The 20,894-nt window shown below is 54.4% G+C and overlaps 8 protein-coding genes and 1 non-coding gene across 9 annotated transcripts; 3 read left to right on the top strand and 6 right to left on the bottom strand.

Annotated features, from left to right (window-relative positions):
• Positions 1-344: 344 nt before the first annotated feature.
• Positions 345-3,402, bottom strand: BP01DRAFT_360125 (putative sensor histidine kinase/response regulator). The gene is made up of 2 exons (XM_025575844.1): positions 810-3,402; positions 345-758 (listed from the first exon to the last, which is right to left on the bottom strand). Exons 1-2 carry the CDS (start codon positions 3,223-3,225, stop codon positions 514-516), a joined length of 2,661 nt encoding a protein of 886 aa, XP_025427771.1. The 5' UTR covers positions 3,226-3,402; the 3' UTR covers positions 345-513.
• A 3,009-nt stretch (positions 3,403-6,411) lies between these two features.
• BP01DRAFT_360124 (uncharacterized protein) lies at positions 6,412-7,381 on the bottom strand. The gene has a single exon (XM_025575843.1). It carries the CDS (start codon positions 7,220-7,222, stop codon positions 6,512-6,514), a length of 711 nt encoding a protein of 236 aa, XP_025427770.1. The 5' UTR covers positions 7,223-7,381; the 3' UTR covers positions 6,412-6,511.
• An 836-nt stretch (positions 7,382-8,217) lies between these two features.
• On the bottom strand, positions 8,218-9,653 carry BP01DRAFT_161927 (putative alkaline lipase). The gene is made up of 6 exons (XM_025570706.1): positions 9,411-9,653; positions 9,225-9,352; positions 9,112-9,175; positions 8,689-9,059; positions 8,583-8,627; positions 8,218-8,530 (listed from the first exon to the last, which is right to left on the bottom strand). The coding sequence occupies exons 1-6, from the start codon at positions 9,493-9,495 to the stop codon at positions 8,369-8,371; spliced, it is 855 nt and encodes a 284-aa protein (XP_025427769.1). The 5' UTR covers positions 9,496-9,653; the 3' UTR covers positions 8,218-8,368.
• Positions 9,654-10,854: 1,201 nt separating this feature from the next.
• On the bottom strand, positions 10,855-11,771 carry BP01DRAFT_394840 (uncharacterized protein). The gene is made up of 2 exons (XM_025578353.1): positions 11,636-11,771; positions 10,855-11,588 (listed from the first exon to the last, which is right to left on the bottom strand). Exons 1-2 carry the CDS (start codon positions 11,676-11,678, stop codon positions 11,152-11,154), a joined length of 480 nt encoding a protein of 159 aa, XP_025427768.1. The 5' UTR covers positions 11,679-11,771; the 3' UTR covers positions 10,855-11,151.
• Positions 11,772-12,408: 637 nt separating this feature from the next.
• BP01DRAFT_304979 (aspartic-type endopeptidase) lies at positions 12,409-13,983 on the top strand (the record flags this gene model as incomplete). Its single annotated transcript, XM_025572183.1, has 1 exon — positions 12,409-13,983. The coding sequence occupies one exon, from the start codon at positions 12,409-12,411 to the stop codon at positions 13,981-13,983; it is 1,575 nt and encodes a 524-aa protein (XP_025427767.1).
• Positions 13,984-15,187: 1,204 nt separating this feature from the next.
• Positions 15,188-15,259, bottom strand: BP01DRAFT_t271. Its single transcript has one exon. It is a non-coding gene; the product is annotated as a tRNA-Thr (tRNA).
• Positions 15,260-15,375: 116 nt separating this feature from the next.
• Positions 15,376-16,331, bottom strand: BP01DRAFT_394838 (dienelactone hydrolase family protein; the record flags this gene model as incomplete). Its single annotated transcript, XM_025578352.1, has 1 exon — positions 15,376-16,331. The coding sequence occupies exon 1, from the start codon at positions 16,225-16,227 to the stop codon at positions 15,376-15,378; it is 852 nt and encodes a 283-aa protein (XP_025427766.1). The 5' UTR covers positions 16,228-16,331.
• Positions 16,332-16,622: 291 nt separating this feature from the next.
• BP01DRAFT_304923 (Zn(II)2Cys6 transcription factor) lies at positions 16,623-19,174 on the top strand (the record flags this gene model as incomplete). Its single annotated transcript, XM_025572179.1, has 3 exons — positions 16,623-17,165; positions 17,221-17,589; positions 17,642-19,174. The coding sequence occupies 3 exons, from the start codon at positions 16,623-16,625 to the stop codon at positions 19,172-19,174; spliced, it is 2,445 nt and encodes an 814-aa protein (XP_025427765.1).
• A 102-nt stretch (positions 19,175-19,276) lies between these two features.
• Positions 19,277-20,724, top strand: BP01DRAFT_161888 (C2H2 type zinc finger domain protein). The gene is made up of 3 exons (XM_025570705.1): positions 19,277-19,521; positions 19,572-20,040; positions 20,091-20,724. Exons 1-3 carry the CDS (start codon positions 19,379-19,381, stop codon positions 20,631-20,633), a joined length of 1,155 nt encoding a protein of 384 aa, XP_025427764.1. The 5' UTR covers positions 19,277-19,378; the 3' UTR covers positions 20,634-20,724.
• The last annotated feature ends 170 nt before the right edge of the window (positions 20,725-20,894 follow it).

Genomic DNA, 20,894 nt, shown 5'->3' with positions numbered 1-20,894 from the left:
TGTGGTTCGCCGGTTCCTCGCGGGGGGTTGCATACAATAGAGTAAGAGATAGCAGAAGCGGAGGGGTGTGCTGGTTCACGGTCCTGTCGGTATGGGGAGGTCATCCGCGTTCGGCGTTAAGCGACGGTGGCCAAACTACTCGCGTTAGTCGTGTTCTTATCGCCGATGGGAGCCGCCGATGATCCAAGTCCGTGGTACGTGGAAGCGAGCGGAGCATGGGGAATAGATGGAGTCGTCCATGAGTGTCCATGAGTACATGGAATCCCCGGCGTTTGTACATGGAGAGAACATACATAAGGAGAGCCGTGAACGTACGTCTCGCCCGATAATTTGAAGAAAACATACTGGTATAGGTATCTATTGATTCGAAGGAAGTCTCTGAGGCGCCTTCCATCATCATCAGGCTCATCACGCGTATATATACATCACTCCAAAACCGTGGCATCAATACAAAAAGGGGTATGTGGGAACTTTTGCGGGAAAGAATTGAAGAAAAGGCAGGGGGCCAGAAGATCAATGGACAAGTTCGCCGATGTGTTTGATCAGCTCCTGGAACCGAACCGGTTTGGACAGGAAGAGGTCCACCCCGTGCGTGAGGGCTTCATGGCGGACCGTCGCGCTACCCAATCCAGTCAATGCAATAATCACAGCGGGCTTGGCGGAGGGCATGCTGGTCGGGCTGAGTTCTTCCTGGGCTTTCTCGAAGAGACGAATCTGCCGCGTAGACTCCAGGCCATCCATAACCGGCATGGAGATATCTAGGGGATGTTAGCACGTAAGTCATCAACACGCTGGTGGATCATCCTTACCCATGAGAATGATCTGAATCTGACCGGCGTTGGCCTTGAACACCTCCAGGGCTTCCAAGCCGTTGGTGGCCGTGAAATACGACAACTTTGCCTTCTTCATGAATGCGACCAGCAATTTCAAGTTCACCTCATTGTCATCCACCAGAAGGACCGAGGGCGCTCGTTTCGTCGTCTCGATCGCTAGTATCTTGGTCACTGAATCCCCCTTGCTGGATGTAGTGGTCGAGACCATGGTGGTGGAGGTGGTCAGCGCGATGTCCATACCTGACGATGTCTTAGTCTGTACGTCTGTGGTTGAGGCGTGATAGGCCGCCGTGAACTTGGTTGGCTGCGTACCGGGTTCCTCCTCCAGCGTGGCATCCATTTTGGCGGTCACCGACTGCGTCTGCTGCTGCTCACGCCGCTGGATGCAAGTCATGATCGCGGTCGCCATCTTGGTCGGCCCGCAGGGTTGGCTGACGAACTCATAGATGGCAGACGAAGGGCTACGGTAACCGGTGGCAGCCATTTTCTGCGCCTCCTGCGGAGTGGGACAGACTACCACCACCGGGGGTCGGCCCTTAGGCTCCACGCCGGTCGCCAAGGCTTTGCCCGTTATAGTGGCCCAGGTACTATCGACATGTGCAAAATCTGAGTGTTGCACTATATACACGTCGTAGAGCGGTGCATCGCTCGAATCCCACGAGACATGGCCGACTTGCATGCCGAGGTGGTCCTGGCAGATGCTAGTGAGCGAAGCCCGCAGCAGAGCGAGTCCATCGTCCTTGGCTTTTTCGGGCCCATTGAATCCCAGCAAGCCAATTGATCTCCCCCGGGAGAACTGTTGAGCCTTATGAATCGTGCGCGCCTCCCGGTCACTATTGGGTGCTGGGGTCGGACTCCGCAACAAATCTACACTCACCGTTACCTCCGTTCCAAACCCCCTTGTGGAATTGATGTCAATCGTCCCTCCCATTGTTTGCACAGCTTGATATACAATGCTGAGTCCCAATCCGCTCCCAGGCGACAAAGGATCCTCCTGAGAGAACGGCTTGAATATGTTGCTTTTGAGGTACTCCTTGTCGATGCCCTGTCCGGTGTCCTTCACACTGAGAACAATCCCGGCAAGCTCATGCTTGAAGGGATCTGTAGCAGATAGTCTCTTGGGCTTAGTGGTGGTAGGCATGGTGGACTTCAAGGAGACCACAATGTGACCGGACCGAGTGTACTTCAGAGCATTTCCAAAGATGTTCATCAAAATGCGTCTCCAGACACCGGCCTGCGTTTCGAATAGCCACATCATCCTTGGTTCCACGTCGTAGATCACCGTCAAAGGCTCATTGGTCCGAGGTGGCTGTGGCGTATTGCTCATGAGATAGTCCCCGTCCTTGTCCTGGTTGGTGAGCACGGGCCCGCCTTGAGCTAAGAATCCGGTGGTGGTGGCAAAGCAGTGACCAGCGAAGACCGTATCCATGACCTCCTCGAGAACAGAGTCGAGTTGTACGTCGGTGATGAGATTGACAATACCTTCGCTTGGTCGCTTTTTCGCCAGCGCTCGACCGGTGTTGGCCTGTCGGCGTGCCAAGGCGGGTCCTGCTTTCAACCGCCCCGAGCGTGATTTGCGGGTGAATTGGTTGATCTTTGCGAAGTCTAGCATGTTGTTGATGATGTCTAGCAACGAGCGGCCACAGTTCTCGATGGTTTGCACGAGCGCGACCTGTGGTGGCGTCATGCTGGAGTCGGTCAGCAACTCGGTGCTCCCCAGGATGCCGTGCAAGGGACTCCGCAGTTCGTGGGAGATACTGCTGACGAGGGTCCGATTGGCCTTGTTGGCAAGCTCGATATCCAATCGGTGGATCTCAGCCATGATGCTATTGGTAAAGGCATACAAATAGGCCAATTCACCTCGAGAGCTGAAGGCCCGTGGGGTGTTGGTCCACGCGAACAGTCCTGAGAACCATCGGTTGCGCCGCGAGTCCCAGACTGGAAACAGGATGACACTTCGCGCTAGCGGGAAGACCTTGTGCAAAGCCTTGCACTCATCGCGGGAGGTGAGCTTCTGTCGCTTGCTTCGAAGACCATTCTTGCCGCCCTGGGTGACCTGGCGCCGATAGACGATATCGCGGGTCAGAGCACTGCCAGTCGCACCGTCACTGCCTTCGCTCGAAGAAACCCATCCATTTTCGTCAATGTTGAAGATCCCACCGCGGGGGTGGTGATGAAGCAGCGACCGCAAGTAGCTTTCATGGAAGGATCCAATCGGAAGGCCAGCGTCCTCGGGCTCAGTCGAAAGACTGAGAACCTCACAGAGTGCAGCCTCGTCCGTCTCGGTGGATGAATGACCGACGGTGGAGTGTTCGCTATCGCTGCCAGATTCGCCGGAGCCGGAAGTGGTGCTGATCTCGAGATCCGAGTGGCGGGCCTCCCCGCTCTGCATTAGCCCGCCGTACGAGCGCACGCTGGCGTCGAAGAACACCACTCCTTCCACATCTAACGACTCGCGCAGGGCATGGGCCGCGCGGTTCAAAATTTCCCGGGTGCCGGAGGAGAGTGTCTTGTTCAAGGGATTTTTCTTGCTTGTCGCATTGTCCGTGGTACGGCATCCTTCATATCCTTTTTCCCTGTTAGTCATGCTCGACAGTCTCGCACCGAGGCACAAACCTGACGGCGAAAACGCTTCCTTTGGTGCGCTGGCCTCCTTTGGTTCTCTATTTTCCTTCGATTCCCGCGATTCCCGGTGCTCGCGGACGTCACGAGAAGAGGAAAACCCTGGGGCCCGTGAGCCATGATTCCAGCGCAGATGCATCTTGTTTTCGGACAGGTCGCGAGTATCAACACTCTTGCTACGCAGGCCGAAAGGTAACGATAGGCCGCCTTCCAAGAAGCGTCCCAATCCGGCAATCATTTTAGCTCCGCGTAGATTTTGTTGCTGAGAGCGGACCATTTCCAGGTGGTTCATGATGGCGGCAGCGGTATCTTTCAGGAAACGCAATTCCAACTCGTCCAACCCCGCCGGTCGCGTCTGCCCATCACTAACTGCAAAGGCTCCAATCACAATACCACGGCGACTGAGAATGGGTACACCAGCGTAAAAGCGAAGAGAGGGAGCGTTGAGCACGTAACCGCGGTTCTTGGTTCGATCGTCCTGGGTCATGTCGGGAATGACTAGCGCAAACGGGCCCCCTCCGTTACTCGGAGATTCCTCACCAGCATTGAGCTGTTCATAATCGCAGACAAGGTGACAAACACCATCGCATTTCGAGATAGCACTACTTCCCAGCCAGAGGGCATCTCCATCCTTGTGCACGCGGTCATCCTGCAGACTGAGGGTGCGAGTGGCTTCGGCGAGGATATATTGAGTATGGCGGTCGAAGAGCGAAATCATACACCGACGAACATTCAAGCGCAGGGCCCCGAGTTGAGCGAGGGCGGTTAAGGTGGTGTCCTGGGACGACTGGGGCATTTCATCTTCAGCTTCCTCGGAGGAGGGGGTGGTGGGTGGACGATGCAACAATCCGGGACGCTGAGGCAATTGACAGTATCTATTGAAGAAAATCATGTCTGTTCAGCCTGAAGCTAATCTTCTCAAGTCAAGTGTCAGCCACGTCGGACTTACTTATAGAACTCCCGCTCCTGCGCCATACTGGCGGGATCATGGATCGCCGCCGCCTCAGACTCGAATGACTCGGACATCGGCGCGGATATTGAAAATAGCGGGGATGGAGTGAATCAAGCACGAGAACCACGTTCAGCAAACTACATCCGGGCTATCAAGGGCTATCAAAGCTAAGTAAACCAAAGGAAGAAAAAAAAGTGTGGAGTGGGGAAGGGGAGAGGGAAAAGAAGGTCAAAAGAGACGAGGGGCGAAGGGGGGGGAGGGGGCGGAAGGAGGGAGGCGAAAGGAAAAGCCTCGGAGGGGGGAAGTAGTCGTAAGTAAGTAGTAAATAATTGGCGGAGGAGGCAAAAAGTAGGGGAGGGCGCGAGGAGAGAGAGAGAGTGTGTGTGTGTGTGTTGTGTGAGGGAGAGAGAGTGGAAGGCGGCAATAGCAGGCACTAAGGAGTACACCAGCAACCGGCACAATTCTCCGTGTCCTCTCTGTTCATAGAGTAAGGTACCCGTAGTTAGTTCTTCCAGTTGGAGGCGGTCACTGACTGCCCTTAACCTGCCTTTCCATAATCTGGGTGGTTACCTGTATATTCTTCTGTCTTTATCCCCACCTTTCGTCCCGATCTCATCTCTTCCCAAATTTCCACCCATCCCACTAAAGAACCACTCTTTTTATTAATGGAGACACACACAATTTGTGTCTTTTGAGTCTTTTTGAGATACTTATTACTCCTCAAATCTACTCCGGAGTACCACTTTTGCCCTCTCTGGCGAATTGTCCTTCCGCCGCGACGTCATCGGATCACCTCCCTCCACCGATAAAACTTGCCGACCAACAGGCTATCCAAGATTATTGGCGGGTGGGCTGCACGTTGAACCAATCAATGCCTTCCCGGTAGCGGTCGTTCTCAATCTAGACCCGGCTGTCAACGCCATCTCTCCAAGGCCTCCTCGCCCAGTGGATCGGTCGGATTCCACGCGATGTTTCCGCATGTCACCTCCAGCCAATCCCCGTCTCCAATCCCTCTCCAGAACCTGCTCCATTCCCAGGGCCGCCCCCCCCCCCCGAATTTCGAGAGAAATTTGGCCGCAGGAGCGAGATGGTTCTCGTTTGCTCAAAAGATGACCCCCCGACCGTTGCCTCCACTTTCTCCTTCCTCCCCCCTTCCGAGATCTCCTCGGCTCATGATCTTGCATTTTGCCCATAGAGAGGGTTTGGCATCAAGATCTCCTGCTTGGCAGTTAGGCACAGATCAAGAGAGGACAATCTACACACAAGCACCGATGGATGAAGAGTGGTGGAGAGGGTCACGATCGACCCGCGGGTGATCGGTGCAGATGATTGCTTCTAGTCGTTTAGTTCTTCGTCGATCACCTGCCATTCGATCTTGACTTTGCTTGTCAACCCCATCGTCTATCTTTAGTCTACCTGCCCTCGAACCTTGTTGCGCGGGCAGGACCTCAACCAGAAGTCTATTACCCTGGAATGCAATTCCAGCAAGGGCAGTATTTTCCTAGGGATGTGGGGATGTCCTCTTTGAATTATTAGACTTGATGGAGAATTCGTGTACTCTCGATGGAGTGGACACTCATCATGACTAGCTACCGGAGTACGCAGTGATGGGTTCCGAGGTAATGTTTTCACCGAATTTTTCACCTTCTACTATTCTTTGTCGACAGCCTCACCACAATCGCTTTTTCTGCCACAACAAGTTACTGTAGCTCTCCACTGCTCCTTTTTCCGAGTCTGGCAGACGGCGTGTCGGACCGCAACGGCGCAAACTGGCCAGTCAACCTCCGCAGTGGCTGCCTTAATACCAACCCTGACAATCCTGATAAGCCACTGACGGAGGTGACGTTCCCCTCCGCGCCTCGCCGACCCGTCCAGACTTTATTGTTGGGCCGAGGATGCCCGGGACTCCCGCTCTTTGTCTCATTCCCCCTGATCCGTCATCCCCTTCCCCCCCGTGGACACATACAATAGAAGCCTCGCGGCGACTGAGTTTAACAGAATGAGTAAAGGATGAGGTAGAATTGTAGTCATGGTGGATCTAGATCGGAGAGTCGATAACGACACAACTAAAAAAGAAATCTAGAACTCCCCCGCTCTCACGCCATCACATATTCCACGTGGGGAGAATATCACGATGATGATCCGCCGCATCCAGCCAATTCATCTTGCTCCAGTGCGCCGGTCGCTCCAACGCATCCACAAAATGTCTTAACGCCAATACCATCTGGGCGGCCCAGCGCTGCGGACTGACCTTCCCTATTCCCGTGGCCAGCGGAGGGATCAGGATCCGCTCAATGCGACCCGTCGCACGCCCCCGATTCCACCCTTCAATCTGCCCCAGCAGACTCCAGATACATTCGTACACCACCTCTCGATCCCAGCTCACCTTGTCCGGCATGCGCATCGTCGGGCAGAGGGCCACCCAGCGACATCCCCAGTCGTTGGTGGCCAAGGACTCGGGGAAGGGCACCAGCGTGCACGTTCCGGGGGGCACGTATCCGCGCCAGCGATCGTAGAGGACCTGCTGCGCCGCTCGCGTCAGAGTCTCGTAAGGATGGTGGGGCAGGCAGAATTTGCGCGTGATAGCATCGTCGAAGGCACCATCGAGCAGAGCATAGGAGTTGGCAGGCGAGACGATGAGGTCGAATTGCGTCGTGGGAGGTACATCACGCAGGGATTGATTCACAATGCTGATCTGGACTTTGGGCTCCGTCTCATGGGCGGGCCATTGCTGGGCCAGCGCCGCTCGGAAGGCGGTGATCGACTCTTCCTCCCGGCAGAGCAGCAGAAACTGAGGGATATCTTCGACAGACATGGTACGGGTGTATATTGACGGTGTAACCACTTTATTAGCAAGCAACTCAGTGCGCGGATGATGATCCTAGATATACTACAAGAGCCTTTCCATCGATGGCCTTCGTCAGTTAGCCTTGTCAACTTGAAGTGGAGTCGAATCTTGGCAAGGCTCGCAGATCGACTGCAAACCAGGCAAACCCGACCAGCACAGCCTCCATCACGAGCGTCGTTTACGAGAGACTGAGTCAAGTATTTCAAGGAACTACATGGAACTGCTAGTAATGCATCGTCAACCTGGCTACTTTTGTACTAAGGAGAACGATGCCTCATTCCCAAATTTATGGCAGTGAGTTTTGCTCATCAGCGGAATCTCTAGTACTAAGGAAATATATAGTTTGGCACTGGGTGTTAAGATGAGTTCAGAGGAACCAGCTACTTACTAGTATTACACCCAACAGAAGATAGTCAGCATACTCTGACCTAGTCCATTGACTCCGTCCTACCAGTAATGCTCACTCTTAATCAACGTTTCTATAGTTCACCCTTACGGAGTACAGGTATACAGTACAGTCAGTACAGCTCGGAAGGGAGCGGAACGGTTCCGGTCGGCAGCGAGCACGGAAAAGTGTTGTTCCTGGCTCCCCATCGCCAAGCATGTGACAGGGCGTCATGCGGATCAGGATGCAGGGAACAACAGCTTCAACATTGCCATGTATCGCCCTTTTCCGCGTCCCACTCCACATCCGGGTGCATCGCCACAAGTGAAAAGTGAATGTCAGCTATCAGGATCTTTGCTTTTACCACACTTGATTGACCATGCTGCAAACCCGGTTGGTCTGAGTGGTCTGCCCATGCTTCGCGCATCAGCTCTGCGTTTCGGAGTACTTTCTCTCCTCATCTTAAGCTATACATACTGGTTATATTTCAAGCAACGCTTGATAGTGATTGACCATGTCAAGGTACACTTGCAAGATTACGACCACCCGGGTAATAACGTCTAAAATTGATCTATGAATATTCCAAAATGCAAACGACCATCCAAGAATTGACCCGAAACACTGATCATGACACCGCACACGAAGCAAAACATGCAACACACAGACCTGCTGCGAATGCTTGTCTTCCCAGCCTACTTCTACTCATGCCTCATCCGCCGATCGACCTCCTACAACACTGATGCGCTGCAGCCAGCCAAACCCAGAGAAATGCCAAAGTTGGAGAAGTGGCCTGCGGTGACACCCAACATCCCATTGCCGGCAGAGCACTGGGTGTCCCGCTCGCCGCTGCATTTGACGGTGCTGCTCTGAGTTCCGGAGCTGTAGTATTCCTGCTCGATCTGTCAGCGATGATCAAAGGCTGCATCAAGGCATACAACTCACTGTTCCATAGTGGACAAAGTCATAAGGCCACATGACATACATGTTCTGTACTCACAGTCAGCGTTGCGTTCTCTTTGCTCAATTTAGATCCGACCGTCGAACTTACTGGAACACCATCACCAGCATTGTTACCCCGGTTCAACGTGCCATTTTGCGAGGTACCAAAAGCAGCAAATGCCGAGTTGCCGATTGGATACGCTGCTAACGCATTGCTGATGACCTTCTTCCCGGGAAAATTCTGCGTCAAAGCGATGTACGACATGTATGTGAGGGACCCGCCCAGAGAATGGCCGGTGGATTCGAGATCATAGTCCGGGTATTGCTCCACAAGGGACTTGACCTCGGAAATCACCGTGTCGTGCACTGACGACCAGGGCGAATAAATGCCATGCATGATCTGGGCGCCTGACGGAAAGTTGACACCGGAAAGGGTTGGGGTCACCAAGGTGGTGTCCACGTCATTGGCAATATCAGTCGCTGCCTACGTCAGAATCCAAGTCTTTCCAAAGAATGGCCGATGATCACCCACCAGACGTCGAGCCTCGCATGGCCACCGTGATGCGCTTCTTCTCGGAGGAGTAGCCGATAAAACCCTGGAGCATGTTAGCCCTGCGCCGGACACCGTGATCATGTCGCTCATGCCTGAGTGTCTGTAACCAGATCATTAAGTTGTTTCGTGATGGTTACATCGAAAGCCGTGCCGGTACAGCCAGTGTATGCGGCCGAGGAAAGTTGCGCTGCCCGATGAAGCTCCGTCCACTCAGCGGGATCTGAGGAGAAGTCAGTATGGTCGTCGGACATCGGACAACCGCCGATAGGGCGACTCACCGGCGGTAGCCCGCTTCGTGGGCACGGCGCAGGCGACAGGGATCATGGCCACTCCGGCTAGGATGACGGACTTCTTGAGAAACATGGCGACTGATGGAAGCTATAACGAGCGACTATAGAGAATGTAGAGGTTGAGCTTGCTGCAACAGGATCTCTAGGGCTTCAGTCCTGCCTTATATCTCCCTGCGGGCCATTACCGAGGCGCAAAATTCTTGCCAAACCGCCTGCTCTCGAGCTGAAACTCGATCCGATCGCCGCACCTGGGGGTTTGGGGGATTGACCCAAGGCCGCCAGAGAGCCATATGATCCACGGACATGATATGCACCTAGTGTCGGCTCAAACTCAAGAAATTCAGAATCATCGATTAACACGGAACATAACCCTAGATGGGCGATTGGGATCACAGCCTCCTTGTCGAGCATAACCATGGCCGCATTGATGAACCCCGTTCGAGGTGCCCGAGATCAATTCTGTCGCATATAGAGTGAACATTTGACGGATCATATCGTCTAACTTTGTGCTGCAGTACCAGCTGCAAACCTGAAACGGGCCGAGGGGAAGTGCTGGTTGTTTCAGGGGTCGAGCTCCGCTCCGCCATTCTCAATTTTGAGACCAGCTACGCTTCCCCATTCGCAACCCACAGCTCGGCGATGATCGACTTGTCTCTCTCCCAGGAACCTTAAATTCGAGTCTTTGGCAGTGGTCTTAGCGGCTGGCTAAACCTCGGGCGCTTGGATCACGTTGTTGATGGCTATCTGCCATGTTTTTCCCGTTTCATCTGGCTTCGAGCATATGCTGATCTTTGCTCACGATCGCTTCGCAATGATGCATGCTACTTTGACAAGATCGGTCGTATGAAGCGGTCGGATTGCTCCGATTCTGCACTCGCATCATAAGCTTCAATCGGCAACACTGGAACAAACTCACTGCCATCTCATTATCCACACGAATTCCCTGCGAACTTCATGAAGAGCGATCGATTGTTGGGTATGTTTCATGTGGATGCAGATCCACCTTTAACGGACTTGATTGCCCTACTGGGGGATCACGGTCTCAATGATGGTTTGATCTATGGTAGCACTTCAAGGGCTGCACTTCAATCCGACCCTCGCAACTTCAGCAGTAACGGCGTTCGGGTTGTGGATAGTCTGACCTGATTCATGCTCCAATCTATCATCTTGCCGCTCGGGCCTCGACGCAAATTTCACCCCTCACACTAGCCTGCCGAATTCTGGATCTATCAACCATCATGTTGAGGTTGTCCCAATTGGATCGAATGACCGCTGGAGCGGGGTTGCCGAAGCATGAAACGGCGCAGCGCTCCCCATTCCATTGGTAATTGTCCGCCGTTACTAGGTGCAACCCTTAATTTGTGAGCAAATCCGTAGACAATGACGTCTTGATCCGAAGCCATCAGGGATTCTCGCTCCGTTCCCTCGCTTTCCTCCTTATACCGAGGTCTTTCCCCTAGGGGAGCCACCATACTCTGTCCATGAATCGATGAGCGATACTATGCCTCATTACTACTCAGAGTGAAAGACAGTCAGACAATAAGCATTCCATCACTATTCACAGCGCCGATTCTTGCACTGCTCCCGTGCAGCTGGAGCAGCCGTTCAGACTCAGGGCATGAGACTGCTGTTGTACGCCACGACCTCACCTGTCAACGTTGACTCTGACACGGTCACTGTCACCTCGGCCGGCGCGACAGCGGAGTGTTCCTCATACCCTGCGAAATGATCAAACGCTTGGGAAACTTGTGGGGTAGGTGTTGGCAAGGACAAGGATGCCGGAGGTGGTGTTCGAGGTGGTGTTCGAGGTAGTGTTCGAGGTGGGCCCCAAAGGTGCCGTTGCCGCCGGCATACAACTCACGGGAGATGGGGCCGGAGCTGTAGAGGTCGGCGTCATTGACATCGACGGTAGTGCAGTGCCATCGGCGTAGATGTTGGCAGCGCCATTGTGGACCGTGCTGTTGGCGTGGTCGATGTATGCCGTGGACTGGTTGGCGATGTTGATGGCTGCGTTGACGCCGAAGAAGCTGGCCTGGTTCAGCCATGTGCTGTAGCCATACTTGACTGCATCGCCGTAAGAGAGGTTCCCCACCGAATGGTCCGTGCCGACGAGGACGCTGGTGTCATGGGTATCGACCGTCAGAGTCACATGAGCCAGCTCGACATCTTGGTCTGAATAGTAGTATGGGCCATGATGTCAATTGGCCTTGAACGAGGAATCCACCGTCTGGAGTATGCGTTGTATTCTCCGGTCATTGTCGCAACTGAGATCGACTACTGTATACAGCGTATACAGTATATATAATACACAGTAATACACAGAAATACACAGTATCTTCGACTGGAACGGGGTCCGGACGGGCCGGTCCTTCCGCCACACAACCAGCCCTGATCCACTGCCGTCCACAATCATCCTTTCATCACTTGATCCGTTCATTCTCAGGCCAGTTCGGAGAAACAAGGTGATCGATAGGGAGTAGAATCCTCCGCGCAGTGTCTGCAGTGGACGGACGGCAACTGAGCTAAGGGGCGAAATGAATCCCACTCATTGGCTCTAGCCTACTCCGGAGTAGTTTCCTGCGATCGACAGCTGACATGCAGCGAAGATAAGCAATGAGTCTAATGAGATTCCGAGAGAGATGCACAATCACCAGAGTGTCCCACTTCGTCCGGTCTAGCTCACTGTTGATAGGACAGTGGACTTCGTGGATGGTGGTCAGCACTACTACAGACTGCAGACATTTTTCGCCCCCAACACAAGGGAGAGAGACGGAATGGTGGGGACTGCGCCCCCTTTCCACCCGGAATCCTTCACTCCTTCTTTCATTCATTCTCCTGATCCTTTTCCCACGTTCGCCATCTTTTCGAAATCCTCTCTGCCCTTCCAGATGACAGCTCAACAACCGATGTGAATATGCGACACCCATTCCTCCTCGTGGTCGCCGTCCTCCTGGTGGACGCGACGTACGCGGCCACGCCTTATGTGATGAATTGGTCCTCGCAGAGCTATGGCCCGGACGGCCCGTGGCAGGCGGTGACGGTCGAGGTTGGCAGCAATAAACAACCAGTCGCTCTCTATCCCGGAGCCACGTACACATCCACTATCTTAACCGATTCCATCTGCGACAACAAGACCCTCTCCTCCACCTGTTATGCCGCACAGGCTGGCACCTACAATCAATCCGAGTCAAGCTCAGCTTACCCGCTCAGCACAACTTCGTGGGAAACACTGTACTGGGCGGTGGAAGGCAAAGGCATCGAAGGCGATCTGGGGGATCAGATCTCCTTTGGCCCGACCGTTCCCAACGTCAGTATCCAGGCGGTCTACCAGACCTATCAGATCTATCCCAATGAGAAGGCGTATCCCGTGCAAGTGGGATATCTGGCCCTGGGTGCTCCGTGGACGACCGCGACCCTGGACAACGTCACCCTGAACATAATCACCGCGTGGCTCTATGAATCCGGAGGCGACAATGCCATTCCCTCCTACTCGTACGGCATGCACATCGGATCTGTCAATTCGCACATTCCAGGCTCTCTGGTCTTGGGTGGGTATGATCAAAGTCGAGTTCTCGGGAACGCCAGTGCACAGTCGATAAGTCTGGCCAGCAGCACAGGTGGAGCGCTGCAGATCTCCCTGAAAGATATTGGCCTCGGCATTTTCGGGGATACTACTCCTGCAGGGTTCACCACCAAGACCGGCCTGTTCCTGCAGGACGACGGAGGATCGACGTCCAGCATAGTCACCATCGACCCCACGAAGCCTTACATGTATCTCCCCGAGGCGACGTGCAATGCGATGACTGCTTCACTTCCGGTCTCCTTCAACCAGAGCTTGGGGCTCTATTTCTGGGACACCGCCAGCAGTGACTACGCGAACCTCACCAACTCGGCGACCTACCTCGCCTTCGTCTTCAAGATGAACGGCCTCGACACGCAGAACATTACGGTCAAGGTCCCGCTCGCGCAGCTGGCACTGACCCTGCAAGAGCCCTTGGTCGAAAGCAACCGGACCTACTTCCCGTGCTTCTTCTCCACCGAGACCCCAGTGCTGGGCCGCGCCTTTCTACAGTCGGCCTTCGTGGGAGTCAACTACCACGAAGGCACCAATACGGGTACCTGGTTTCTGGCCCAGGCGCCCGGCCCATCGGTCGCCGATGCAGCCGTCACCACCATTAACGTAAGGGACACGTCAATCGCCGGGACCAACGCCTCATGGGAGGAGAGCTGGGCCGAGTATTTCCACGTCGACGTTACCGGGTCTTCGAACGCCACCGCGACGAGCGGGGGCCTCTCTTCCAAAGCCAAAGTGGGAGTGGGGGTGGGGGTGGGGGTGGGCGGTGGCTGCGCAGTCGTCGTGGCCGCCGTGGCGCTGTGGCTAGTGCTGCGGCGACGCCAGCGCAGGAAGCATGCTGGGCAGGACCGAAAGCCCCGGCCGGAGGGGTTCCTGGAATTGCCGGCGCGAGTGACCGAGGGGCCGCCGCGCGAGCTGGAGACGATGAAGCAGATGAAAGCTCGAGAGTTGGCAGGGTCGGGTCCGCCAATGTACGAGCTCGAGTAATCGTGCTGGTGGGCGCCCCTGGCCGTGAGTGCGGCTGGATGTGGTGTATGAAATGCAATATTGACCTAGATAGTATGTAAATGAGATCATGATTCATTGACCATGTGCGAAACTTGTCGCTGAGACGTCAGCCCGAGGGCACTGAACACAAAGAGACCACAGGCATGGCATTCTCATGCCATGCCGCTGACGGGAAACAATGAGCAAGAATAATAATGCACTCCGTCGTAGTGTTGGCGCCGGAACAAAGACTTGTCTACCATGCCAGTTCAGACTCGACGACGCAAGTCATCTAGAGGGACTTTTCCTTACCGGGTTCTTTCTTCAACTTCTCTCGCAAGCTCAAGCAATAAAGCAGGGTGCTTAGACCCGGTGATAATCTCCATCCCGGCCCCATCCTCGTAGACATAGAAGCGTCTTCGCTTCCTCAGCATCAGAGGTATAAACCCGCGTGCACTTTCCTGACGGTAGACAACACATCACCCAGCATACCCCGACTAGTACTCACCTGAAAGCATACATACAGCACACCACAACAATAACATACTCCACCACCCAAAATGCACTCAACTTCCCCCAGCCCCCGCGAAGAGCTCCAAGCCCTTCTTATCAAGCACAGGAACACCGGGATCGTTCTGGATGCCATGTGCCCACCCCCCGGGTGTACCCGCATCCCCGACAACGTCATCGTCATCCTCTGCCCGGTCGAGTTGCATTGCCAGCACGCCTTTTCCCTGATGCGGGTGCTCCGGGCCACCGAGGGGAGCGAGGGGTGTCATTTCAACTTCAGCCATGACCCGAAGCCGGTGCCGTGCTTTGTGGAGGGGTTGGAGGGCTGGCCTGGGTATGATTACTTTGGGCACGGGGGCTGTACGTTTCGTGGAAAGGAGATGAAACTGTATTTCTTGTATGAGAAGGGGATGGGAGGGTAACTTAGCCTCTATTCAGTTGATGCTATATGCACGAGAAAGTAGTAGGAGTCGGGGTGGCTGCGTCTGCCGTGGCTGCAATGTTGTAGTTAATTTATATCGCGTCGTCGTATGTCTCCTCATCCTAAGTCTCAGTATCGAATTGACCACCATCTTCGAAAATATCATCGGAACGCTAATCATCCTCATCGTATATCTCGTCATTACATGCGCAATTTCGGTTTTTGGGTTGTTGGCAGGTGGTAGAAGCGACAAAAGAAAAAACAAAGTGCGAATGCACCGAATGGGGTTTGAACCCACGACCTTCGCATTACGAGTGCGACGCTCTACCACTGAGCCACCGGTGCTTATCTAAGATAGACTTTTTGGCTAGAAATCTATATACCATGCAAAAAAAGATAGCATCGCTGGTATTGATGGAATATCAAGATTCTACCGAATGAAGTCGTTACTCGTCAAACAATCATAGCCATCGAGCAAACCAATCCAATACCTGCTTCTCGGACTCCTCCAAGCAGGCCCTTTCTAAAGGATCCTCGGGGTTTCCCCGGACGGCGAATCCATGCCTCCCCGGCTTATACACCTTGTGCTGGATCTCAGGCAACTGTCTGCCGTTCTTCTTCTCCTTCTCATGCACATCCTCCATCAGTCCTTTCTGAGCAATATCCACCCCTTGGTCCTCCAACCCCCACCCCACACTCACCGGCACCATCAGATCCTCCACGTCCCCCGGCAACGCAACGTGGCTGGGATGCAGTGCGACGACGGCATCCACCAATGGCACCTTCTTCCCGCCATCCACCTCGATCTGATTTCGCTCGCGACCGGCTTGAAGCGCGTACTTGCCACCCCAACAGAACCCGACCATCCCGATCTTTCGATCGGACGGGGTGTCCCGTCTCAACTGGGCTAAAAAGTCGAAACACACCTTCTGGCAGTGGGCTTCGCGGTGTCGTCGCATCCACAAGAGAAACGAAGGCGCCGCGGCCAAGAGACCCGTGTACTTGGCCAGGGTGGACTGCTTGCTGGCGTCGACCGGCAATAAAGTGTCGGCCACCTTGAGGGGAACGGGATCGCCCTCGAAAAAGTCCGGGAGGTAGACGAGATACTCGCCGGACTTGGCATATGCATCGGCAATCAGACGGTTATTGGGGAGAGGGAGACCGAAGATGTCGGAGTAGACGACGATGATGGCGCGGGGATTGGTGCGGTTGCCGGTCACGTAGACGTTGAGACCGTGCAGTGGTTCTTCGCTGCCCACCGGTTGGCCCGCGTGGATGGTGCCTTTAATGCATTCGCAGGAGGGGGCGTCCATTGTGGATAGGTGTTGAGGGTTTAAATGTATTTCAGGGGTAATGGCAAGGGAAGAGATGAGTGTGTCACTAAGATTAATGGTAAAATGAGAGACACGAGAGACACGGAGAAAGAGAAAGCGATAATTATTTATACTAGTAATTGGCATTGTACTATAAAGATTGTACTATAAACTATAAGAAATGTACTACTACAGTATATATAACAGTAGTAGGGAAGACAATATCATATCCTGCGATTCGCCCCGTTTTCGCCCCGTTCTCGGGACCGAAAGCGGTTAGAGGCGATCGACTCCCCCGAGAACTGCGCGATAAGCTGCCCCCTCAGTCCTTCCTCTCCACTCACTCCCCTCCACTTTCCCCGGAGTAGCCAAATAACTTCCTGGCTGGAATTATCATGTCTCCTATTGCAGCTTCTTCCGCTCCTGTCTTCGAGAATGGTCTGAGTGCCTTGCCCACCCCTGCAAAACCGCGCAGCTGCCTGGTCTGTCGCCAGCGCAAGGTGCGATGCGATAAACAGTCCCCCTGCTCCAACTGCCGTCGCGGAAAGATCGCCTGCATCTCGCCCTCCACCACTGACCTTCCCCCGAGATGGGCCCGTCGCCTCCATCCTCCTCAATGCTCGAACCCTACTGTCTCGCCCAGCGTGCACAGAGATATGGGGTTAGATCATCTGATGGACAGGGTCAACACTCTCGAGAGTCTGGTCCAAGAATTGAAAGACCAGCTCGCACGATCCCCCGGCAGCGAGCGCTCGGACCAAAACGACTTATCGGAAAGCCACTCACCCACCCGCGCCTGTCGAAATGTCCATGCAAGGGAATCCTCTTGCAGGGTGGACACCAATCATGTCTCCACTCAGCTAGGCCGGTTGGTCCTGCAGGATGCGAATCGCAGCCGTTACGTGAGCAGCGGCTTCTGGTCCCGTGTTGAGGACGAGGTGCGTTAGTATCTGTGCCGTGTATTACACGAGGTTTCGGCTGACTATCCTGAAGCTTAATGAGTTGAAGATAGCTACCAGCAACCGACAACCTGACGATTCAGACAGCGCCCTCGGCCAGCCACCATCAGTCTCGGAAGTAGAACGGACGGCATCAGAACGCCATGCATTCATCTTCGGCTTGAATTGGAATCCCACCAGTCCGGACCTTCGCGAGCTGCACCCCCTTCCTTCGCAAATCACCTTTTTGCTGGAAACCTTTGCGGAGAATGTGAATTATTTTCTGGGCATTGTCCATATACCCACTGTCTCCCAAGTCGTCCGCGATTGGCGGCAAAATGGCATGAAGTCGCTTTCGCCCTCCAACGAGGCCTTGCTCTTCTCGATCTACTATGCTACTATCGCCTCGATGGAAGAGGAGGATGTTAGTGCTTCGGTTCTAGTCTTCTGACGGGTCTAAATGCTGACCAAAACAGGTCATGGCCAACTTCGGCTTCACGAAGAGCGAATTAAACCACAAATTCCGGTTGGGAGTGGAACAAGCTCTCGCCAAGTCGGATTTCTTAAATGCTCCCGATCTGGTGCTCGTACAAGCATTCACCATCTTCCTTTACTTATCGCGACGATATGACAGCCCTCGGTATATCTGGATGATGACCGGGTTTGTGATTCGGATGGCACAGTATCTGGGTCTCCACCGCGACGGTGCTCACTTCACCCAGTTCACCCCGTTTGAGGTTGAGCTGCGCCGCAGGGCGTGGTGGGGGGTTTGTCTGTTGGACATACGAACCTCCGAAGACCAGGGGACGGACTTGAGCATTACCCCCGGCAGCTTCGATACCCAGATCCCCCTGAACATTAACGATAGTGACATCAACGCTGGAACGAAGGAGATTCCCCTCGAGCGCCGCGGGTTGACCGATATGTCGGTCCCGCGACTCTCGGCGCACCTGACCAACATTATGCGAGAAATGATGACCCGTGGTATGGAAGATGGGGTCGCGGGCATGCAGAAGCAAAGCCGCTCGGTGGATGAGATCTATCGCAAGCTCGACGAAGAGTACCTGCAGTATGCGGCGGGGTCTAGCAGTATCGTTTCTTGGGTGGCCGTCAACCTCATCCGCCTCGTGATGGCCAAGATGACGCTGATTGTCTTCCTGCCTGTACTCTTCGCTGCCCCTGGCAAGGAGCTGACAGAAGAAATCCGGTCCACCCTGCTCTGTGCTGCCATCGAAGTTGCTGAATACAATGACGCTCTCAACGCCGCAGAGACCGGGCGGCATTTGCGATGGCTATATCAGACGTGTACGCACTGGCACGCAATCGTATACCTCCTGATCGAGATTACGCGTCGTCCGTGGTCACCATGCGTTGAACGGGCGTGGGTCGCTTTGCACAGTAGCTGGTTGATTCCAGCTCCGTCTCCGATCGCAGCGACTCGGCGCATCTGGGTGCCGTTCCAGAAGCTGCAAGACAAGGCACAAAGATATCGCGCAGCTGAACTTCTTCGCCTACGAAGTGATCCTGAGGCTGTCACCCGGCTTGAAGCGGAGGCCCCGTCGGCACCTACGCCGTCCAGCCCTGGACTTTTGGGCCCTGGCTCCAGTGTCGAGGCTTATCATCATCGGTGGCGTCAGCTGGTCACTGCACCTCAGCCGAACGAGTCGCCTGTGTCGCATGCAGCTGAGAACTCGGTGGTCTGCGCTACTCCAACGACTCGGGTCGATAGTACGAATTCAAGGACAGTAGTGAATTCGCATACCGCAGCTTTGGTGGATCCGATGCATGAATTTGTGCCCAGCGTGTCTGAAGCCTTCTCCGGTTCTTCTATGGATGATACCTCTGTATCTTGGATGTTGACCAGCGATGCCATTCAGGGAGTGGAAATGAACGACGTGGATGCTAGTATGGAACTCGACGGTGGCATGGACTGGAATGAGTGGATCGAATCAGCGAAGGGCATGCAGCTAAGCGAAGGGAACGATTTCTCCACGTGGTGCACATTCTAGACAGGGAAGTATTACATGGGATTGAACTGAACTGGAATCAATTCTTGTAATTATGCTGGATGTGGCACATCAGGGCTGCAACACACGCTATGCTGTTTTGGGCCAAGGCCGACCCCGGTCCGGTCGGCATCCCATCGGCATCCCATTTCTCTTCGTCTCTCTGACAATTGCCGGACATCCATCACTTGTATCCGCCTCTGAAGCATGGATTCGACCTCATTCTGTTGTCCACATGTGGGCTGTGGCCGAAGCTATCGGCGTAGGGAACATCTCAATCGACACCTTGCTAGTCACGTTGCAAAATCTGCTGCAGCGTGTCCGTACTGTGACAAGAGTTTCACCCGGAAGTAAGCATCCCATCTCTCGCGGAGAATAAACCGTACTCAGATGCTTTCAGCGACACCCTTCGCCACCACATCCGCCGCAATCACTGCGACAAGAAGTTAGATTCTTCGAGAACACGCGAAGCCTGCCACTACTGCCGATCACGCAGGACTCGATGCGACGGGCAAGCTCCATGCGCACCGTGTCAGCAACGGGGGCTTGCATGCTCCCTGCAAAGCTCGAAGACGCGAGACGAGAAAGTGATTCTTGCGCCTCCAGACTCCTGTGGTAATTTTGCGCCACGAGATCCGCCTATAACAGCCGGTCCCTTCAAAATTCGCCCCTATATCGATGCGTACTTCGAAAAGTTTCACCCTAGCTGGCCATTCGTGCACCGCCCTACCTTGGAGTTGGTCCAGCATCCTGACTTCCTGCACCACTCCGTCACGATGGTCGGCCTGTGGGTCACCGGGGACATCAAGCTGCAACAGGCTGCGATGGAGCTTCATGAGAAGCTGAGCTTGTCTATCTATCAACAGCGGGTTTGTCCCCGGTTTTGCGTTGTAAAGCTGTTTTATTAACCCACAGCTAGGACAACTGGGAAAGTCCAGATCCCTCCAATCAGCACCACCCGTGGCCCATGGCCACCTACCAAGGGATTCTGTTGAACGTCATCTTCGCGCTGCTTACCGCGAACTCGCACCCCGCCCACCTGCTATTGACCCGTACACTCCCTCCACTTCAAGCCAGCCTTCTGCAGAGTCTCGTACAAACCTGTCGTCATCAGGACATGTTCTTCTACCCGGCCATTCGCACCCAGTTCTCCCAGGTGACCGTTCCAGACGTCTATGTCTGGCTGGCCATTGAGGAAGTCAAGCGCTTCGCGCTAGCCTTGTACAGAGTGTGCTCCACGACGGAAGTTGATTCTCCGAGTCGGCCCTGCGTTCTGTCGTTGACGGAGCTTCGGTTCGCGATGCCAGAGCGCGAAGAGCTGTTTGATGCAGGAACCCATCTGGCGGCGATGCTGGCCAAGGAGAAGTTGATGAACTACGATGAGAGAAATATGGAAGTGAATTGGATTTCTAATTCTGCGAGACTGCTTTGTCGGGACGGTGTAGGTTTTGGGTGGGCTTGAGGTGGGGGTGTTGCCTACAATACCATTGGCTCGTCGCGATAGATGCAGGGGTATGGATGAAGCTTGTTGTCATCCATCACCACAGGACAACCGATTTCCGGCTTGCATCTAAAGGAGGCGCTTGCGACGGGCCAAAACACCGCTTGATCATCCAGTTCACGCCAATCCCCCCGCCGGATTCATGATATCTTCTCCCGTGACATTCGAAGATCCCATACGACTATCCACGCATAGTCCAGCGCGGCATCAGCTTTTCCCAAG

The sequence above is a fragment of the Aspergillus saccharolyticus genome (genome assembly GCF_003184585.1).
Source record: "Aspergillus saccharolyticus JOP 1030-1 unplaced genomic scaffold BP01scaffold_43, whole genome shotgun sequence".
NCBI lineage: Eukaryota > Fungi > Ascomycota > Eurotiomycetes > Eurotiales > Aspergillaceae > Aspergillus > Aspergillus saccharolyticus.
The sequence above is the reverse complement of the archived record's forward strand: the minus strand, read 5'-3'. Positions and strand labels throughout refer to the sequence as shown.

Excerpts from the sequence above, each read along its gene's own strand:
- BP01DRAFT_161888 (XM_025570705.1), top strand. The coding sequence starts at position 19,379 with ATGGATTCGACCTCATTCTGTTGTCCACATGTGGGCTGTGGCCGAAGC. Across the intron at positions 19,522-19,571 it reads GACAAGAGTTTCACCCGGAA|CGACACCCTTCGCCACCACA; the intron begins GTAAGCATCCCA and ends AGATGCTTTCAG. Across the intron at positions 20,041-20,090 it reads TGTCTATCTATCAACAGCGG|GACAACTGGGAAAGTCCAGA; the intron begins GTTTGTCCCCGG and ends ACCCACAGCTAG.
- BP01DRAFT_360124 (XM_025575843.1), bottom strand. The coding sequence starts at position 7,222 with ATGTCTGTCGAAGATATCCCTCAGTTTCTGCTGCTCTGCCGGGAGGAA.
- BP01DRAFT_161927 (XM_025570706.1), bottom strand. The coding sequence starts at position 9,495 with ATGTTTCTCAAGAAGTCCGTCATCCTAGCCGGAGTGGCCATGATCCCT. Across the intron at positions 8,628-8,688 it reads ATGCTGGTGATGGTGTTCCA|AACATGTATGTCATGTGGCC; the intron begins GTAAGTTCGACG and ends CTGTGAGTACAG. Across the intron at positions 8,531-8,582 it reads ACTTTGTCCACTATGGAACA|GAATACTACAGCTCCGGAAC; the intron begins GTGAGTTGTATG and ends CAGATCGAGCAG.
- BP01DRAFT_360125 (XM_025575844.1), bottom strand. The coding sequence starts at position 3,225 with ATGCAGAGCGGGGAGGCCCGCCACTCGGATCTCGAGATCAGCACCACT. Across the intron at positions 759-809 it reads GATTCAGATCATTCTCATGG|ATATCTCCATGCCGGTTATG; the intron begins GTAAGGATGATC and ends AACATCCCCTAG.
- BP01DRAFT_394840 (XM_025578353.1), bottom strand. The coding sequence starts at position 11,678 with ATGACCGGAGAATACAACGCATACTCCAGACGGTGGATTCCTC. Across the intron at positions 11,589-11,635 it reads CTCCAGACGGTGGATTCCTC|ATGTCGAGCTGGCTCATGTG; the intron begins GTTCAAGGCCAA and ends ATTCAGACCAAG.